General features: G+C 43.2%; 1 protein-coding gene across 2 annotated transcripts in view; it reads right to left on the bottom strand.

The window, feature by feature from the left end:
- LOC111233367 (dachshund homolog 2-like) overlaps nt 1-22476 on the bottom strand; it is an 81141-nt gene that overhangs the window by 30605 nt on the left and 28060 nt on the right. For both annotated transcript variants that reach the window (XM_022761177.1, XM_022761178.1), the window contains exon 2: nt 4814-4929. In XM_022761177.1, coding sequence (XP_022616898.1) covers nt 4814-4929 — 116 coding nt within the window. The remainder of the gene's footprint in view (nt 1-4813; nt 4930-22476) is intronic.

Genomic DNA, 22476 nt, shown 5'->3' with positions numbered 1-22476 from the left:
CCAACAAACCCCACTTTTCCTCTACTTTTTCCTCTTCTGTTTATTCCACCTCAGATGGTGCAATAACATCACACAGCTATACATTTTTAACGCAGCAGAAAAGCTTCAACCAGATTTTTCCTGTTATTTCAAATTAGTAACGAACACGACCAGCGGGGGGCGCTAGCTGCCACGCGCCACTGATTATTGTTTAGTCTTCGTATAGAAAAAGCAGGAAACATGATCCAAAAAACAAAGAAGAAAAGGAGAGATGAAAAAGACTTAATGTCACTTTAGTCTTCCTCCCTCCCTCCCTCCCTCCCTCCCTCTCTCTCTCTCTCTCCCCTTCATCTCTCCCTCGTTCTCCCCTCCTCTCTCCCTGCAGGTGCACATAAGAGTCCTCAGATGAGTGTATTCTTTTCAAGACAAGATTGAAAGCACTTCATCTGTAACCTACACAGAGTACTCGTGTGTGTGTGTGTGTGTGTGTGTGTGTGTGTGTGTGTGTGTTCATTTGCCAGATGTGTTTATGTTTGTCCCTGCAAAATGTGTGTTTATGTCCCAGTAGTGTTTTCGAAGAAGAGTGTGTATGTGTGTGCGTGCGCATAAAGTGTTTGTGTTCATGTGTCCCTGTATCCAAAGTGTTTGTAGCCGAGTGTGTGTGTGTTTGTGTGAAGTGTGTGTGTGTGTGTGTGTGTGTGTGTGTGAAGTGTGTATATATGTGTGTGTGTTAGAAGACAAGGCGAACCATTGAGCTGTTTTTGAAGTGAATTAACAAGTCAAATGAGTGCCGCAGCACCCTGCATAGGTTTCCACACACACGCACACACACACACACACACACACACACACACACACACACACACACACACACACACACACACTCCCACGCTTATCATCACAGCTTCTTTGTTAAGGAAGATGAGGCCAATTAAACTGATATCACTCTTGTTGTCGTTTAAGCTTCCTCCCTCGCTCTTTCTCCCACCTCTCTGTTTCTTCTTCTTCTTCTTCTTCTTCTTCTTCTTCACCATCATCTGTTTGTTTTTTTACCCCCTTTTCTTCACATTTCCTCCTGTTCCATCTCGTTTCTTCCTCCACCTCCTCCACATCTTCTCTTGGCAGTTTCTTCTTCCATCCTTTGCCATCTTTCCAGCCGTCTTCTTATCTGTCTTTCCACGATTCTTCCTCCATCCATCTTTTATCTTTCCCCACTCCTTCCCTCTCTCTTCTCTTCTCTTTGATACCGACTTCCTGTCTCTGTTTGTTCTTCTTCCATCTGTTTTAAGCCCGTCTCTCTTCTTCCTCTTTCAAAATAAAGCTGGGAAAGAGGAAAAAAACAGAGGAGGACGAAATGGAGGGCGAGAATCAAAGATAGGACGTACTAGGACAGGTAGGAGGGAAGGAAGGAGGGAGAGTGGAAGGAGACAAGAAAGGAGGCAAGGGAGTGAGGAGACACTGAAGTAGGAAGCGAGAAAGAAGAGAAAGAGGTGAATCAAGGAAGGAGACAGGAGAGAAAGAGCAGAGGAAAGGAAGGAAGGAGAGGGAGGACGTTGAGGAAAAAGGAGGGAAGGAAAGGAGAGAATGAGGGAAGGATGGAGGAGAGGATAAAAGAAAAGGAGGAAGTGATGTAATAGGTAGAGGGAGGGAGGAAGTGAGTCGAGGAAGAAAGGAAGAAAGAAAAAGTTTGACCTTCTTCCATCCCATTTATTCCCTCATCTTTTCCTTCATCCTTTCTTTTTTCACTTCTTCCAACTTTCTTCCTTTTCATCTCTTTTCTTCCTCCTTCCTTCCCCTCTCCTTTCCTCTAGTTTCCTTCTTCTTCTCCTCCGTCTCTCTGTTTATGCTTTTTACTCATCTGTCCTCCTCTCTCTCTCTCTTCATTTCATCCCTCGCTCCTCGTCCTCCACCTTCTTCTCTGTTTTCCTCAAACTCCCTCTCTCTCTCTGTTTTCTAACAGTGTGATAAATGTCCATCTGTGATTGGCCGATGCCCCCCATCGCCGTGGCGCCCGCGAGGTCGTAAACAACAGCCCGTCTCCCCCGGCAACGTGGCGTCTCCATGGACGCAGGGCCGCTAAGGCGACCAACTCTGCATGTGTGCGACATCCGAAGACTGCCAAGTGTGTGTGTGTGTGTGTGGGTGTGTGTGTGTGTGTGTGTATTTGTGTGTGTGTATGTTGTATATATGTACTGTGTGTGTGTGTGTGTGTGTGTGTGTGTGTGTGTGTGTCAGCTAATGGGCGATCATAAGTGAGCAAATGTTTTCTCTGGGTTCCACTAATGTTCAGCAAACACACACACATTTCTCTACGTGCACACACACACACACACACACACACACACACACATCTCGCGCGTTTTGTGTGTGTGTGTGTGTGTGTGTGTGTGTGTGTCATTAGTATGCCACAGTGAGCTGTGTCCATATGTCACTAAACACAACCATGTTTTATTTATCCTGGAGAGAGAGAGAGAGAGAGAGAGAGAGAGAGAGAGAGGGAGGTAAACAGTCACTGTCAAGGGTACGAAGGGAGGGAAGGAGGGATGGATGGAGGGAGAGAAGAAAGAAAATTGGCAAGATGAGGTGAAAAGAGAGAGGTGAGAATGAGAGGTGAAAGAACGGTGGAGGGAGAAGTGGAGAAGGAGGGATGAAAAAGGAAAGATGAGACGAAAGTTTAGAGAGGGAGAAAAACGTGCAAGTTAGAGGTTAGAGATGAAAAGATGGGAAGGAGGAAAAGAAGGGAGGATAGAAGGAAGCAGAAAAAGGATGGAGGAGAGGAAGAGGAGAGAGAGAGAGAGTGAGAGAGAGATGACCAGTGAGAAGTTAGAAATCAAAGACGGGGAGGAAAGAAGGAAGGAGGTGTGGAAGATGAGAAGAGCAAAAGCGAGGGAGGAAAAGGGTGAAGGAGAGGAAGAAGGAAAGAAGGGGAGAGAGGTGAGGAAGATGAGAAGAGAAGAATTAGGGATGGAAGAAAAGGAGGGAGGAGAGAATAAAGGTAAGAGGGAAGGATTGAAGGAGGGAGGGAGTAGGAAGTAGATAAGGAAGAGGAAACGAACAGAGGGAAGGAGAAAAGGAAGGAGAGAAGAGAAGGAGAAGGAGAGGAAAGTGAGATGTTAGAAATAAATGAGGGAAGGAGGGAGACAGGAAAATAAGGAAGGAAGAAAGGAAGGAAGTCATGAAGCGAGCGAGAGAGAAAAGAAAAGAGGGGGAAGATGAGTCAAGGAAGGAGGGGAGAAAGGAAGAACACAGAGGAGAGAAGGAGAGAACGAAAGGAAAGGAAAGAGGGAAGAAAAAAAAGGAGATGAGGAGAGACAGAAGTGGGGATGATAGAGCACAGAAAGGAGGACGAGAGATGAGTCGAGAAGAAGGAGGGAAGAAAAGAGGGAGGGAGGGAGGGAGGGAAAGAGGAGGGAGGGATGGACAGATGGAGGAGTGGGACCCCAGAGACGTGTCATTCATCACACCACCATGCAGTCTGCACTCGTTCACCCTCTCTCTCTTTCTCTGCAGGTCTCTTCCTCCTCTTCTTCTTCTTCCTTAAATGACATCTCTCTTTCTTTCTCTCTTTCCTTCTTTCTTTCCATCTACCATTCATTTATTTTTCCGTTTTATTTATTTTCTTCATCCCTCCATCGCTGTCGCACTTCTAGATAATTTGTCTCCTCCTCGGTCCATTTCTCTTCTCTCCTTCCTTCCCACCATCTCTCTCTCCCCTCTCTTCTTCTTTGGCACTCGTTTTTAGGTTTCATCATCTCCTCTGGCGACATCCCTCCTTTTTCGTCTCTCCATTTTCCCCTCTCGCTGTTTTTCGTTCCCTCCATTTTCACTTTCTGTCTCTTTTCTTTCTTCTTTTTTATTTTTATCGCTCGTAGACGAAGGAGAAGGATGGACCGAGTGAGGGGAAAAAGAGGAGGGTAAGGAGAGAAGGAGGGATGAAAGGATGAAGGAGAGGGAAATAAAAAAGATAGAGAGAGATAAAGGAGAAATGAAACAGATTGAGAGCTGGAGAGAGAGAGAGAGAGAGAGAAAAGGATAAAGATGAAGTAGGAGAATGGAAAGGTGGATGAAACAGAAAAGAACGAGTGCTGCCACTTTGTCCCGGTGGACGAGTGTGGAACTGCAACAACCTGCAGCTTTTCCCCCAGACGCACGTCATCAATAACTGCAGACGAACCATCCATCGCTCGTCTCGTATCATCAGTTTAGAAAAGCTGAATTTTTCCTCGCCGTAGATCTTTACGTATTTTATCACTAACGTACTAAAGTAAAATAATATTGATCCTATTTTTATCATTCAGCAAATATCAGCAGCTTCTTCTTCTTCTTCTTCTACTTAATGTTTCCTGAAGGTGAAACAGTTGCTGCATCACAAAATCTGACAGATATGACAGAATATGACGTAACACTGGTGGTAACGCCATGTTTTTCTTCTTCTGCTGATGCCTGATTTTGTCAGAGAGAGGCTTCATGGACTGTGGGAGATGGGAGCAGCTGCAGGAAATCATCCCTAGAAGAAGAGTCTGAGAGACGAGCCGGCGGGTGGAGGGAAGGTGGAGGTGCAGCGACCCCGGGGTCGTACTTATCAGGGTCATTATTTCACACTGTCAACTACAAAAAAACAACTCAACAGCTTCCACCGATCGCACGAGGCCTGACAGGCAGAACCCAGGGCGCAGAACGAGTCCTCCCAGCATTCCCTGCTGCTGTGTTTAGAAACACCAATCCCCGGTGGAAATCACACCCTGATATCCACGGAGAGAACGAAGAGGAGGGAAAACAAAACAGAAAAGAGGCACAAAGACATCATCTCTCTCTCTCTCTCTCTCTCGCTCACCGGTGTGGGACAGCAGGTTGGGGGACAGCAGGCCGGGGAGGCCCGGGTGCAGCAGCCTGGGGCTTTCCTGGATCCCTGCACCAGAACAACGCTTCGGAGGACGGCCCGGACGAGAGCTGGAGGGGGAGAGAGAGAGAGAGAGAGAGAGAGAGAGAGAGAGATTAATTACTGTGACACAGAATTAAGAGTCACAGCGTCGTAGTGATCATAACTGTTGATCCTGGGAATCTGTCAGACCGTGTGACGTGAATCGAGATCAACAACAACTGATTTAATGTGATTCACTGAATGTTCACTTTGTCACTTCTGAGTAACTGAATAAAAATAAAACAGTATTTCCTCATTTGACTGATCCATTGACTCTCATGTTTTTAGTTTAGTTTCAACAGATTAATGATGTAATTTATTAAATATCCAAAATAAAGACAAATGTTGAAACTAAGACTAAACATCTTTAACACATAAATGATGAATATTTTCATTATATTTTCAATTATAAGGTTAAAACATTATAGAAATTTACTTTTTGTCAATTCCTATAATGTCAATTTCAATTTACTATTATTATTAAAGTATCAGCTGATGTTGAGTGTTTACAACAGTAATAAACTTTTTCCTTCTTCACCTGCTGCTTCACAGTTCAAAGTTTAATGCAACAAGTTTTTCTTCAGATTTTCACACTGGAAGTTTGTTTTTCCAGCGTGATCCAGAAAATTAAAAATATCTGGAGCAGCGTCGGTCTGAGCGTCACCTCAGCAGTCGACGCTGACAGCTGGACGCTCCAGCCGAGACGACAGGTCGCTCACACCTAATCAAATCACATGCTGACAACACACACAGCCCGGCGGACTTCCACTGGCCGCCGGACCGGAGGAGCGGGTTGATTTCAGGGCAGTCTGATAAAACACCGATCGGTCGCTCTTATAGTCACTGTCTCCGGGGAAATGATGCGACGAGCACGAATCATCTTTTCTCTGTGACATTTTCACACCTCAGAGTTCTACAACCAGCAGAAACAGCAGGAGCTGCCACGTCCTAAAACATCCAGCACTTAAAGACAGACAGACAGAGTTTCAGCAGCGACCTCAAGAAACACTGACGCAAGAGCGGGAAACAAATATTTGATGCAATAAATGTGTTTTGATCGTCTGAGGATAACACCAATAATACTCTGATATCAAAATACTCTTAATAATAATCTATACTGGTTGTTCCAGCTTTTATTTTGTATTTAGAGATCAGCTGCTTCACAATAAAAGCCCTCTCCAAATACTTAAAATTTTAAGAGACTTTTTAGGGATTTCAGCTCATGATCTCCGACTGCATTCCTGCATTCGACGCCTTTCTTGTTTCATTTCTTTCTTTTGTCAAAATATTTGCAGCAATAAGACTTTTACTGTGAAGGAGCTGCAGGCAGGAAGTGGTTAACACGGCAACTGAAATAAAACGTCATCTACATATGTAGATTTTTATGTATTTGTTGCCAAAGAATCAGTTTAAAATACTGATAACTGACTGGAGCTAAATATGCTAACACTGATGTAAAACAGCATTTCTCTTACACACACAAGCACACGAATACATGTTGTACATGTGCAAGTGAGCCTGAATACAGATCTACAACACACACACACACACACACACACACACACACACACACACACACATAACCTACTGTATTATGCATGTGCACACAGGCATAAATAAACACACTGGAAACACAAAAATACAGTAACTGCACACGTGCAACAAAACATAAAGGAAGGTACACACACACACACACACACACACACACACACACACACACAGACACACACACACACTCACTCAGGAGGTGCGCATGCAGGCCAACTCTCTGCAGGGTGGCTAAGTAACAGATGGCCATCCAAAGTCATTTACACCTAGAGAGAGAGAGAGAGAGGGGGAGAGAGAGAGAGAGAGAGGGGACCATCTAAAGCCTCTACAAAACACCGCCACAGTGTCACCTGATGACAATAGAACAGAGTAGAATAGAAGAAACCCTGAACGAACACACGGGTCAGAATGGGACATAAATCCACAATAAGCTGAAGTTTCCAAATCCAACAACAACAACACACACAGTGTTTTTAAACTGCTCTTTATCATCGATATATATTCTTTGAACGTTCGTTTCCCTTTTTTCCAGAGACGTTAAACATCCTCACGAAGACGAAGTGACGCTCTGATCGCTCGCGTTTTCCTTATTTTCCTGTAACATTGGTGCGAACAGCTGCTGCTTCTTTACTCCACGTCTTTCCGCTCGGATCTCAAACTGCTGAGGACGAAGACTTTCCATGTGCAGCCGTCACGTGCACATTTAAAATCCTTTCACAGGGATTTTAGTCCAGCTCGAACCAAGTCACGGAGCTAACTAGCTAGCTTAGCTCAGTGAGCTAAATCTGCAAACAGCTGCTTTAATTTTTACCACTCAAAACTGGTGGTTACTTTAAGTACTGACGCTTCGTCTTTCCGTCTTTCACCACGTCGAGACGATCCTCCGTCTCAGATATCTGGTTTGGTTCATTTAGCAGAAGCAGAGCAAATGTAAAGAAGAAGAAGAAGAAGAAGAAGAAGAAGAAGAAGAAGATCTAGAGCCGTTAAGCTGCAGTATGTGTTACTTTAAATAAGAGAAAGGACATGGTGTTATTTATAATATGACAATAATGTGCTAATGTTTTACTCTGTGTTGTCGGCTGTCGCTACTTCTGCTCAATCGCTGGATAGAGTAGAGTAGAATAGAATAGAATAGAGTAGAGTAGAATAGAATAGAGTAGAATAGAATGGATGTCGGGCTTTTCAGGAACATGTATATCGGTCAGATCCCACTGGGAGTGAGAGAGGGAGGGAGGTGGAAAGAGAGAAGAGAGAAAGTGTGTAAAAAAGATGTGGGGAGAAAACGTCTGAAAATGTTTTGGGGTGTGATCCTGTACGTGAGAAAAAGACACACACACACACACACACACACACACACACACACACACACACACATTGAGTGAGAGTTGTGTGTGACAGAGAGAGAGGGAGGGAGGCAGAGGAGCATGAAGAAATGAAAACATGAACCTTCACTTTTCCTCTGAACTCTGCTTCACCTCTCCCTCTATCATACACACACCTATACAATAAACACACTAATCTCTCTCTCTTTCTTTTTACACACACACACACACACACACACACAAACACACACACACACACACACAAACACAAACACACACAGGTGTTTGCATTCAAACCTTAGAGCCTTTCCATCAACAATCCCCCGCTACCTTTCATCTCCCATACATCCACAATGGATACATGTTACAGTACCAGGTGTGTGTGTGTGTGTGTGTTTTCATCTGCATCCGTCCATGTATAAGCAACATTAAGGTGTGTGTGTGTGTGTGTGTGTGTGTGTGTGTGTATCCACATGAATTCATGCCATGTGTGTGTGTATGTGCGCAAAGGACACATGATATCGCCGTCTCATTAGCCTTACAGTTCTTTGTTCAGAGTAATGACTGCAGTGTGTGTGTGTGTGTGTGTGTGTGTGTGTGTGTGTGTGTGTGTGTGTCCCGTAGGGTTGCCATATGTTGGGCATTAATCCTCGTCAACGGTCCACTCTCCTTACTGCACCGAGCACAGGAACAAAGAGCAGGTCACACACACATACACATCAAACACACACATGATGCACGTAGAAGCTTTCACACACACACACACACACACACACACACACACACACACACACACACAGTCAGTCCACTGACCTACATTCATTTGTTAACCCTTCACCTTGACTGCATTCAAACCCTTAAATAGAAACAAATCCATTTGTCCTCCTCTGGCTCTCACTGCTGCACCTAAACACTTGATGGTAGGAGAAGTAAGAAAGGTGACCTTTGACCCCCTGACGTCCTCACTCGTCCGCATTCACACCGCGGAGCCATTCACTGGTCGGGTCCTTTAATTTCCTGCAGGATGCAGCACGCAGAGAGAGCAGCGTGACCGCAGATCTCAGCTCACACAACATCTCTGAATCAGTCTCACCACAAACACATGGACTTATTAACTGTTAAACGTTTCCTGGTTCCGTTAGGTTCCCCTGTAGTTTACTCACGGTGACACTCAGGCAGCCGCAGCAGACGGGCCTGAGGTCAGGTCACAGAGAGGGACGAGTGTTGAACGACAAAACTGGAAGGTTTTTCTGGGATGGACTCATTGGACCGGTCATAACCAACTGCCAGCGACTGTCTGCACAGATTCACAATCTTCAACAAGTTTGAAAAAGACTGAAAAAGTCTCGTTTTGGGATTAAAACAGATGTCGAATAGGAACAATGGCACAACTGCGGGTGCCGACGCTCGCCCAACGTTGGCCCGAGTGCTGCTAACTTGAGCTTATTCTCAGACAAAAAAAAGGGCCCAAAAACCTCTGTCCAGATCTCAGCCACATCTGGTACAAGAACACAGCTGGATATGGCGACACTCTTGGTGGAATATCAAATCAAAATAACCCTCCAACTTCCTTTTTTTAAACGCTTTTCATACGGATTAATCCTCAGTTTTTAAGATACAGCACTTGAATTTTGGGAACTACAATTATGGACTGCATTTCCCATGTGAACTATCCATGTTATTATAAGCTTTAAAGCTGCTATAATCAATGTTTTCATATCACTAGAAATTAAAAGAAACCAAACAAAACCTACAAACTCCAGAGTTTGTACATACAACTATTAAATCCTGGTTTCATTAACTTGTTTCAGCCCTTGTCCCGGTTCAGAGATAAGTCGTAAACAAACCCAGAGGTTTAGCTGAACTAAGAGAAAAACAAAGCAAATCAAGTGTTAGCAGATGTGGCTAAACTGTTAGCTTGTTTACAGGATTAATCGCCTAATTGTTCGCGTTCGTCGCCACCCACTGGCCCCACGCCGCCGTGTCACGGATAGAACCACTAGCCTGAGCTACAAAAACACAACACGAGCTGCGATACTTCGTTAGCTTTAATTAGCGGTAACGGTTTAATTAGCTCCACAGAACAGAGATGGAGACGAGGATCGGTCCAACAGGTTTCTCTTCAAAATCAGTCGCAGTGGCTCAAAAAAGTAAAACCACAGTAGAAACAGCTGGAGGCGGCCGGTCTGCTCCCGTTTGTTTACAGTGATTATAATAATGTCTCGTAATTAAAGAGGTAACGATTTATTGGTGTTGATTAAAACGAGACACGCGGCAGCTTGTGAAATGTTTGCTGCTGATGTATTTTTGTTTTTTTGATGACCTTTTTAATTGGCCAGGAACACACGGGAACATGCCACGAATGGAAAACACGAAACTGACATTTCACACACACACACACACACACACACACACACACACACACACACACACAATGATCTGATGAGCCACCTTGAAGTAAGTCTTCCCACTCTGACACACGCGCACCCTCGCCTGTCCTCCCAAATGGCCGTTTCTATGGAGACGGAGCCTTGATCAATACTCCGTCATTGGCTCTGATGGCCGGTCAGGGTCGGTCACACACACACACACACACACACGCACACACACACACACACGAAGGAACGCACAAACAGGCATGGCGGTGAATAAGCACGGACTCGCTAACGCGTTTGACAGATTGATTTAGCTCAGAACGTGCAGGGGTCTCACACACACACACACACACACACACACACACACACACACACACACACACACACACACACACAGTGTAGTTTATCAAGGCCTGCTGCGGTCAATACGTGGGGTAGAGCGAGGGGTCAACCCTCTTTAGCTAAAATCTTTCATCTTCCTCTCCCTCTCCTCTTTTATCTCTCCATCACTCCGCTGATCCCGCTCTCCTCCTCGCTCTCTTTCTTCTCCTTATTTTTCTTCTTCTCTTTCTTTTCGTCGGTTTTCTGTTTCAATCCTCCGTCGTCCTGAGATTCATATTGGTCTTTGTTGTTGGATTTAGTTTCCCTCTCGCTGTTTCTGTCGTTCCTCCTCCTCTTTTCTTTGTTTTTTATCCTACACAGGCGGAAATGTGTTCGTGGTTTAATATATTTTCTCTCCAGATGAAAATAATCCAGATGTCTGGAGCTAATAAACTCTTAATTACTCAGTTTTCACTCTTACATCAGTTTTACATTTTATTTTTACGCATTAACTTTTAATTTGTCTTTAAATTTCACAGTTTTCCTCTTTGACCTTATTTACATTTATTTATTGGTACAGATTTTAAATATATACAGCAAAGTCTAAAGTCACATTTTCTCATATTTGAGCTTCTTGTGTGAATATATTTTCAGTTTTTATATATTTCATATAAACAGCTGCATAATGTGTTAAAGGATTGTAGGTAAAGTGAATATTTCCTTTCCTTTTATTCCTTTATTACACGTTTCTATTGTTTTTCTTGTTGCTTTTTCTATTGATTCACTTCACTGTCTGTTGCAGCTCTGTGAGGGAACAGGATTTATTCAAAGTATTTCCCATGAACAAAAGATGATGTTGACTTTGTAAGTTACGTTAAATGAACACAGCAACGTTAAAGAAGAGGATAAGTCATGTTGTTGTTTCTGCTGTGCAGTGTGTGATGAAGACGTGGAGATGAAGGCGTGTTGCTGTGTGGTCGCATGTATCTGCTGACTGTGTGAAGACGCAGCCTGGTTCAACTTTTTACCTGATGAACCTGCGTTTTTATTTATGTATTTATGTCTTTCTTTAACCGCAGCCCCCCCCCCTCCCCCGCTGTGTCGACAGTCTGGCTCCACTGAAATTAATTTTTCATCTAGATGATTTTTCTTTTCTTTCACTGTTTTTCCTTCACCTCTGTTTTTTATTCTTTACCATATTTTTAATACGAGTTATTTTTTATATTTTCAGAAACACACCCCTCCATTTTCTGCTTCGGTGCCACTTGTCTTTTTTTTAATCTATGGCTCCATTAATCTGCCCATCCCTCCATCCCTCCATCCCTCCATCCCTCCATCCCTCCATCCTCTGTCCTCCCCCAACCTGAGGTCAAATGATGTCAAAAAAGATCTCCCTATTGATTAGTGGCTTTTTCCTCTCTTTCTTTCTTTTGTCTCTCTCTCTCTCTCTCTCTCTCTCTCTCTCCCTCTCTCTCTCTCTCCCTCTCTCTCTCTCTCTCTCTCTCTCTCTCTGTGGCAGCTTGTGTGAAGGAGGTAAATGTCTTCCTCTGTGGTGGAGGAGAGGGAGATGTCCTTTTCTCTGTCTGTTTTCTGTCTCCCCACATCTCTCGCCCATCATAAATCGTGTCACAGGCTCACATCCTCTCTCTCTCTCTCTCTCTCTCTCTCACCGTGTGTGTGTGTGTGTGTGTGTGTGTGTGTGTGTGTGTGTGTGTGTGTGTGTGCGCACGCGCAAGTCTTTACTCTTTGTTTGTAGCAGAAGAACAATCTATTCTTTTTAAAGAGACACCAGAGAAATGGGATATATGTCTGTCCACACACACACACACACACACACACACACACACACACACACACACAGGGGCATCATAATCACGGACGCTCATGGATTCACGGAGCGAACGAGAAAGAGAGAGAGAGAGACAGATAGAGAGAAGGAAAAAGAGAGAGAGAGAGGGAGAGATGGATGTTTACTCCTCTGGGCTTCCGTCTCTTTGATTGGACAGATGAATGACTTCATTGTGTGTGTGTGTGTGTGTGTGTGTGTGTGTGTGTGTGTGTGTGTCTTTCCATCTCTCTCTCTTTTTTCTGTCTCTCTTTTCGTCAGAGGGAAAGACAGAAGATGGAGAGAAAGAGTGTGAAAGAAAGAAAGAAAGAAGAGAGAGCGTTAGAGAGAGAGAGAGAGAAGTGAGGGAGCCAATAATAAGTATTGATTGATAAGGGAAGTAGAGCGAAAATAATAAGGGAAAAAAAAATCACCTTAAAACAGAGAGTGGAGGGAAACAGGAAAACTACATTGATTAACCGACGACACTTCTCTTCTCATCCCTCGCTTTTTCTTCCCCTCTGTTCACCTGTAATCTCCTTCACTCTGTAGTGTAGTTACTGTTCATCTCATCCATCTATCAATCAACCCATCTATCTATCTATCATCTATCTATCTATCATTTATCTATCTGTCCTTCCACCCAACTACCCATCTATCTTGCTATTCACCTATCATCTATCTATTTTCCCATCTATTCATCTTCTGTTTTTCAATCTATCAATCCATCCGTGCACTAATCTATCTATCTATCTATCTATCTATCAATCCATCCATACCCTAATCTATCTATCTATCTATCTATCTATCAATCCATCCGTACACTAATCTATCTATCTATCTATCTTACAGCCTCTCTCTCTCTCTCTCTCCAGAGGAACAGGTGTGCAACGGGACAAGAGACAAAAACACTCCTGCATTTTTAACCAGCATCTATTAAATATTAAACACCACACACACACACACACACACACACACACACACACACATACACACACACACACACGCACACACACACGGACCGACACACAATCGCTGACAAGACAAGTTATACAGGTCGATGGACTAACGTGTGTCTGCATGTCTGCGTGAGTGTGTGTGATGGCTTTAAGCGTCATTACCTTACTTCCTAGGCATGTGGGCAAATACACACACACACACACACACACACACACACACACACACACACACACACACAGGGATAATTCATACAGGCATACAAGGTTCTCTCACATGTTAGCATTTAAGAGGTAAAACTATAACAGACTCCATGTTTTCTCTCTCTCTCTCTCTCTGTCCGTCTGCCCCCCCCCTCCTCCTCCCCTCTCCTCCCCCATCCCTCCTCCCGTCCTCCCTCTGTCTCCCTCTGTCTCTTTGAAGTGCTCCATAACAAACTATAACAACAGGAAGTTTTCAATGCGCCACATTGAGAAGGAATGTCACATATGGTATGAGCGAGGGAGGGAAGGAGAGAGGGAGGGAGGGAGGGAGGGAGGAGGGAGACATGAACAAAAGGAGGGAAGATAGATAGATAGATAGATAGATAGATAGATAGATAGATAGATAGATAGATAGATAGATAGATAGATAGATAGATAGATAGATAGATAGATAGCTTATCAAAAACTATTCATGTCTAATTAGCACATGTTAGCGTGCTAACTCAAGATGGCGACCGTGCTAAACATTATACCTGCTAAACACCAGCATGTTAGCATTGACAACAACGTTTAACTCATAAGGGTTAGGGATTAGCGCTGCCTGTAAACTAGCATCAACAGGCTAATAGCATTGCTAACCGGCAGCAAGCAGGGTGGCTTTGTCTTAAAGACCCCATGTGCTTTCTTTTAGCTCCACCCCCTTTAATTTTACAAATTTTAGCCCCACAATTAAGTAAAAAAAAATACTGAACTGTAACTGAACTAGCCGCTGTTTTCACACAGACACAATTACAAAATCAAGCAACGTTCTTCCTTAAATCAGTCAGATTTAGCTTAGATTGCTAATGCTAGCATCACAAAAACACACTCAAACTTTCCATCTAGCGACATCACCGTCAAATCTTTAAATCGTCCAGTTGGTGGTTTATCACCAACTACCATTAGCTTTAGCTACCCTTTGTGTTTAGTGCTAATTAGCACATGTTAGCATGATAAATCAAGGTGGCGACCATGCTAATCATCATACCTGCTAAAAGCCAGCATGTTAGTGCGGCTGTAAACTAGCGTCAACAGGCTAGTAGCATCGCTAACGGTTAGCAGGGTGGCTAGCTGTGTTGGCCAGAGGAGAAACACATGACACAGATGAAGAGAGAGAGAGAGAGAGAGAGAGAGAGAGAGATGGCAGCGAAGGAGGGATGAAAGTAATGAGGAGAGACGTGTGACACATGAGTGAGAGAGGAGGAGGAGGAGGAAGAGAAGTGACGGAGTGTGGGAGGTGAGAAAGAAAGAAAGAAAGAAAGTAAGAAAGAAAGACAGACAGAGAGAAAGATGAGCTCCGAACCTTCATCAGATCAATTTCACTCCCCGTCTTCCCACCATCCCTCCATCTTTTCTCAACTGTAGTTAATTTTCTGCTCCTCCGACTCTTCATTCCTCACCTCCTTCCATCCCTCTCTTCTTTTACCTGTCCTTACCTCCCTCCCTTCTTCTATCAATCTCTTCCTCCCCCTCTCCATCTCTCTCTCTCTCTCTGCAGTTAAGTCAGTGTAATGTAAATGATGTGCCATCGATCGCCCCTGACAGTGCAAGGACGCTCACCTCTTCTCCTCCTCCTCCTCCTCTTCTTCTTCTTCATCGTCCTGTCATCTCTGTCTCTCTTCACACACTCTCTCTCTCTCTCTTTCACACCCATCCCTCTCTCTCTCTCTCTCTCTCCTCTGCTGCTCTTTCCTCCACCTAACATCTTTTATCTCTTTTTCTTCCCTGTCTCTCTCTCTCTCAATCTCTCTCTGTCTCTCTCCCTCGCTCGCCCGCTGCCTCCCACGCCTGTCATCTTTCATCTCTCCCTCTCCCTTCGTTTGACTCTCTCTCTCTCTCTCTCTCTCTCTTTCACCAGCCATCATTTATGTCTCTCTCTTCCTCCATTGTTCTTTCAGAGCATCTGCTCTGTCTCGATCTCTCTCTCTCTCTCTCTCTCTTCTACCTTCACCATCTTTTATCTCCGTCTCTGTTCATTTCTCCTCCTGTCTCTCTCTCTCTCTCTCTCTGCTGTCCATCTTTAGCCTCGCTTAAAGGAACACAGACCACCACTACAGGTTCAAACCACCTTTCAAATTAAAGCTCCACCTTATATTCAGCCTACAGTAGCAGTGGTGTGAAGTACACTTCAGAGGTACTTGTACTTTATATGAATATTTCCATTATATGACACATTTCTTTGACAACTATAGTTACTCTGTAGATTAAGGACCAAGACCTACATTTAAAATGTGCAATAAATATAATCACTTTTATAATATGATGCATTTTATAATCGATTTTCTCCACTTTTACCATCTATACTTTAATACATAATAAAAGGTAATATAATATAAAACATATAATAGTATAACGCTCTGTAAGGGCTCATTCTTATTACACTTTTCATACTTTATCTACATTTTACTGCTACAACAACTATATTTTTAATAAAATAATTAATATAATAATATTACACATTGTGGAATTTCTACTTTTACTCATGGAAAATATTTAAATATTTCTTCCACACGCGTTTTAAGTTCCAAAACTCGACTCTTCCTCCCTTAAATTGTGTTTAAATGCAACTACTTTGTTTAACTAAATACATTGTGAGGGAAATATAATTGCGGCTCGGTTGGAAACTGCACGGACGAGGCCTGATTTGATGAATTCATTGAATTCCTGATTATTGTCTCGGTTCATGGTTCTGCTGACGTTACGTAACTCCCCTCCGACCTGACCTCAGCTCGCCGTCGTGACTCAGACAAACTTCATCTGAGAAGCTGAAGCCTGTAAATATTTCTTTAAATATTCTTCTTATTATTATGATTTTTAAAAACAGCTTTTGATTAATTTTCTGTTGATTGATCGATTAATGGAGGAATGTATCAGTTTATTAATGAATAAAAAATCCAAACGTATCAGATATTATTATCATTATAATCACTTCTACTTCGTCCCTCTCATACTTCCTCTACGTTCACGTTTTCTTCTCTTATTTTATTATCTTCCACCTCACATTCTCCCTCTCCTCTTCTCCATCTTTTCCTTTGTCCTCTCTTCTCTCTCTCTCTCCATCTCTCTCGTCACTCCTTGTCCTCCTTTGTTCTTTCCTTCTTCCTCTCTCTCTCTCTCCTTCTCTTTCCTTTCTCCTTATCCAAATAGAGGACACAGACAATCCAATAAACGCCCTCGCTCTCAACAGCTGGAGTGTGTGTGTGTGTGTGTGTGTGTGTGTGTGTGTGTGTGTGTGTGTGCGTGTGTGTGTCAGCAAAGCACCGAGTCAGCAGAAAACTGGGATGACACCCTCAGCGCCGGACAGGAATGTCACAGGAAAAAAAAAAAAAAGAGAGATGAAGAAATAAAGAAAGAGAGAGAGAGAGAGAAGACAGATGGGAGAGAGTGAGTGAGGAAGGACATGAGGAGAGAGAGAGAGAGAAACAGGAAGAAGAGAAGAAGAAAACTCAGGGGACTCAGAATGACACATGCAGTATTACTCACCGTCCCCATACATCACACACACACACACACACACACTCTTGTGCACAGATACACAGATACACAAGGACACCAAAGACAACCCCTCTCCCTGACATCGACACCGACTCTGTTTTCCAACATAAACAATGAAACTTTGGTGGTGAGAGGAGATGAGGAGATGAGGAGACGAGGAGACGAGGAGACAAGGAGACAAGGAGACGAGGAGAAGCGACGGCGTCCTCGCGTCTCAAGTTCGAGGCTGATTTTCTCAACAACAAAAAAAAAAATCTCTCCAAACGTCGTGGCGTTGCTCTGCAGCCGCCAGAGTCCAGACGGGAGAGAGGAGCTGATTATTAACCAGTATATGTCTGACAGGAAGGGCGCTTTGCCCCGGGTTTGGCCTCGCAGGTTAAACTCACGATGGCCGTCACTTTCTATTCCAACACTGGTTCAGAGGCGGGAAAGGATCAAACGTTCAGTTTGAAATCACCTGCTTGAATTTTAACAAATGCGGAGGGCGCAAAATTCACTTGAGCTTCTGCATCCAGCTAATAATAATAATAATAATAATAATAATAATAATAAAGACCAGGCCAAAACCTCGTCTATGGTCAAATCCTGATTTTATAACCACGACGTCACCAAACACAAAAGACAAAGACTGAGCTGCGAGTTCATCTGTGTTTACTGTAACATGATCACTCACATAGAAACGTAGAAGAGACACAATATCTTTCTTTTTATTGTAAGTCAGAAGTTATTGGAGGATGACACGGGACGCTGCCGTCACAGCTGAAACACGGAGGACCCGAGCGATCGAAGCCGAACAGAAGTGCGTGGACGTGTTTCGGGTTCTTCGCGGCGGATGGCAAAATTATCAACGAAGAACGAACATCGGTGCCGCTTGCGTGTGCTGCAGAGTCATGTGACCCAGAGTCTGACTCAACTGAACAGATGTTTACCCTCGACACACTCCTCACCAGACGGGGGCAGCGGAGCACCGTCGGGTCGATTCGCCGACAGGAAGAAGAAGCTCGACTGTTTTTCTACCAATTCTCAGCGTGAAGCGTTTAGTGTGAACAAAACCCCGTCTGACACGTAAACTGGGTTTTTAAATTTGGTCTAAATCCGACCCAAAACCCGGACACACACACACACACACACACACACACACGCACACACTACCACAAACATAAGAGAAAAGCTTGGTACAATACACACACACACACACACACACACACACACACACGGAGTGAGAAGGTAAGCCTGGATCCTACAATAAGTCCAGTTTTATGACTAGTGTATAACACCAACAGCTGAATCAATATTAGTTTACACTGGGTCACAGTGGACACACACACTCAGATACAAGTCCTGCTTCAACACACACACACACACACACACACACACACACACACACACACACACACAGCTCTTTCCTTTCATAAACACACACACTGAATCTTCCAGAATATATTATTATTACAGATTCACACACACACACACTCAGACACACGTACACACACACACAGATTAGCTTTTATACCCTCGTGGTAGGTCGGCTTGGCCATGTAAGGCAACACACACACACACACACACACACACACACACACACACACACACACACACACACATATACAGTTAGCCATTATAAAAGTGATAACAGTAATGTAATAAAACACACACACACACACACACACACTGAGCTGGTTATTATAAAAAATGATAAACATTCAAAGAGTTGTAAAGTTTTACAGTGATGAACTAACATATCAACTTTATTAACGGCTCACCGTCCTCGTTCTCAGGCTGCGGCTCCGTTTTAACACGCCCATTTAAACCACTTTAATTCCCCTTTTTCCCCTTTATAACAGCTGATACCGAGTCAGAGACATTAAACTGCTTTATGGCGACAAAGTGACTTTAAGTGCAGAGTTTCAGAGTTGGACGTCTTTCAGCTGCAGCGACTCTGAGGCCAGGAAAAAAACTCAGAGTTTCCATTCATAATCAGCGAGGGAGAGAGGAGACGGCTTATCTGAAACAGTTGGAATTATTTAGAAGATCCGCTGTGGTGGGAAACGATTAGAAGTTTAAACTTAATATATCTGCTTTTATTTTGTTGGTTTTGATTCAGTATTTAAATATTATCATTAATCATCTTTCAAATCAGGCCTCAAAACGTTTTTCAGTTTACCGCTGCCTCTTATTAAAATCAGTCTGCACTGGAACTCCTTCTCTTCTTCTCTTGTAAGTTACAGGTATAATCTTTTTGTGTTACCTGTCATTTATTTTCTTAACACCTTTTACATCCTATATAAAGCAGATGGCGTTGCCTTGTTGTTGAAAGACTTTTATTGGAATCAATTGATAATCTTCTTTTATTTCTTCTTTTATTTTTTTTTAAATATTTTATTTATTTATTTATTTTTGATTTAAATCAACATTTTACTAATTTTATTTTTCTAACATTTAAACACAGTCGGTATTTTTTAAAATTTTAAAATAATGTTTATGAAAAAACCACTTGTACCTGTTTTGGTTTTATAGTGACATCATGTTTGATCCGCTGCATATTTCATCATCTTTATCTTTGCTTTTACTGGCTCCTGTCTGCTTGTATCTGTGTGTTTTACTGTTTGTTTTGTGTGAAGCGCTTTGTAACGTTGCTTTTATAGTTTTTTTTTTCCTCCTGTATCTTTTCTGTTTTTATTGTTTGTTGTGTGTGACGTTGGTTTTGATAAGTGCAACACAAATAAACTTTATTATTATTTATTCTGTTATTGAAAAACGCCACCCAGCCCTCGCGCCGTGTTTAAGTGTCTGTTGTGTAAATGATTGTTTACAAGTGGCTTTTGAATAAAAACACCAACATAAATGATCAGTATGTCAACGTCATTTCTTCTCCTTTATAAAGCCGTTAACTCGGGGGGGGGGGGGGGGGAAGTTTTTATTAAAAAACCTGTGACGTTTCTTGACCTCTAATAGAGACCAGACGTCTCGGGCGCTGACGAGCACTGCCATCCCGCCTGGAGCTACGGTGGCCTGTAGATGACACAAACGATACAATCACTTGTGCCCCGACGGAGAGAGGCAGAAGTAATCTGGCTAATTAGAGCAGAGATCCAGGAGAAGCGTCCAGCGAGGAGGCAATATATCACCGTGCTAACTACTGGAACAATAAAACTGCTTTGTCATTTGCTTTTTTTGGCATGAGAACAGCGGCTTTTCATCCCTCGTCCTGCAGGTTAAATATTCAGCTGTGTTTGTTGTCGTGGTGGTGAGGGGCCTGTGGGGGGGGGGGGGGGGGGGGGGGGGGGTCTGCTTCACAACAGAAAGTAAAAGCCACAAAACAGCAGCTGCTGGAGCGATTATTGACCCGCTCTCATTGATCAACGCTCTCCAAGCCGAGATATCGTGGTCATATTGTTCAATCGCTTAATTTAAAGAAGAATTTATGACTCTCCACTTTCTCCAGGAGGCGGGGGTGGGGGGGTGGGATGGGGGGTGGGGGGGTGTCTCTGTAGCTGCTGCTCCACACAGCCGGAGTGACTGTAATGTGATCTGAGCTCTGTCACAGGGGTCTGCAGCTTTAACGCTGTCCTACTTTATAAGGCTGTCAATGCTATTTGATTACACACAATCTGCATCACTTTATGAGGCTGTTAACTCTGTTATCAGTCGGTCAATGGGAAGAAGGAGACGGGGAGAGTCATTATTGTTACGAGTGCAGTTGCTGTTGGGTGACGCTGTCATTTCAAAGTACAACTTCACTTCTGTTTGTTTGTGTCCATCTTCTTTTATCTGCTGTTAAAACACAGTTTCTCCACGGCTCCTTTGACTGTTTGCAGGTGGCGCCCTTCCTCCTACAGCCCCCCCCCACCCCCACCCCCTCCTCAGACAGGATCAAAACAGTGGCCCCCACCCCCACCACCCATTTTGGAACAGTTCCCATAATCTGGGGGCTTTTTTAGGGATGTAAACAGGAAGCTGAATGTTGCCATGGAGTCAGTTAGCTGCATTTTCTTTGGCCGCATTAAAAGTGAATGAGCTTTTAGCAGCTCCTGTTTACAGTTCACCAGTGGATTTACAGGCAGATATCACTGTAACACTGTGAAGCTGAAGAGCAGCTGCCATCAGAACAAAATCATTAACGAACTGGACGTAACTTCTGCTGGTTCCGACTCTTCAAACCAACAGATTTTGCTGCTTTTCTTTGTTTCACATGAGAGTGAACTGAAGATCTTCCTGAGGGCGGCTCGGTCAAAAACAAGCTCTTTGATGATGTCACTATTTCTTGTCATTTTATAAAACATGATAAATTGATCAAGGAAAATAATCAGCATATTAAACTGATAAAGAAAATAATCATTAGTGACAGTCAAGATTAAAAAGATTAAACAAGAGACTAAATGAATGAAAAAGTGTTAAAACTATATTTTGTAAATCTGTAATTTTGTCAAGAAATATGAAATTAGGTTTCAATTACAGTCCGTGAAAGAACTGCTCATTTAAACAAATGAAAATATTCAATATTTTATATTTTCAAATCAAAGACTACGAGACTTCTGTGCTATACTATGAATTATTTAGGATAAATGTCCAAATATAAAGAGATCACAGTGACCTGGAGTCTAATGACATAAATGAAACTGAAAACTATTTTCAGTCTCTATTTCAAATCGTTCTCTCCAGGAACTCATGAAGAAATTACAGATTTGTAAAATAAAGCACGACCAATAATATCCTGTATCTGAGGAAGTGAATACAGTCAAATATTAAAATGTAAAAGCATCTTGTAATTTCATCACTAAGAAGGATGATCTGGTTAATTCCAGTGTTCAGCACACAGCGATGGAAAATGAACGTTAAGCTGCTAAATGCTCCTGTTCCAGTGGCCGCAGGTCGACTGTCACCAGACAAAGAGAAACAGAAAGTGAGTCGAACAGAACCTGCTCATTTCCAGGCTCCTCCTGTTGCAGTGGATGTATTAACTCGGAGTGACGCAATGCTTCATTTCAGAGGCCACCCAAGAACATTATGCTCCAAAACACAATCTATTTAATACAAAATGACACCGTTTCTGCCATCAGGGGACTTCAGCAGGTCTCCAAACCAGGAGCGTTGTCATTTTGAATTAAAGGACACAAGGTGAGCTGGAGCATGGTGGTGTGAGCAGATGAAAACGTGACCGCGGCGAGTTGGCTGCACTGCCGCTCAGAAATTTAACAGTTTTTCTTTTTTTTTTTTAATCTCCTACAACATCAAACGTGATGTTATTGATTCGACCTGAAGCGCCTTTAATCAGTTAAAGCAAAGCGCAGTCATATTTAGATTTATTTAGCAAAGCTCACACTTTGTCTCGTCCAACTGAGGGGGAATAAACTCCTCTCTCTTTGTCCATCTGTGTGTGTGTGTGTGTGTGTGTGTGTGTGTGTGTGTGTCTGTAGCAGTGAACAGTACGAATCCTCTGCTCATGAGTTCACCGGTGTTTCCAGTAAATATCAGGCCCGCTGTGACACATCGC

Source organism: Seriola dumerili, unplaced genomic scaffold (genome assembly GCF_002260705.1).
Source record: "Seriola dumerili isolate Sdu_G_001 unplaced genomic scaffold, Sdu_1.0 BDQW01000388.1, whole genome shotgun sequence".
NCBI lineage: Eukaryota > Metazoa > Chordata > Actinopteri > Carangiformes > Carangidae > Seriola > Seriola dumerili.
The sequence above is the reverse complement of the archived record's forward strand: the minus strand, read 5'-3'. Positions and strand labels throughout refer to the sequence as shown.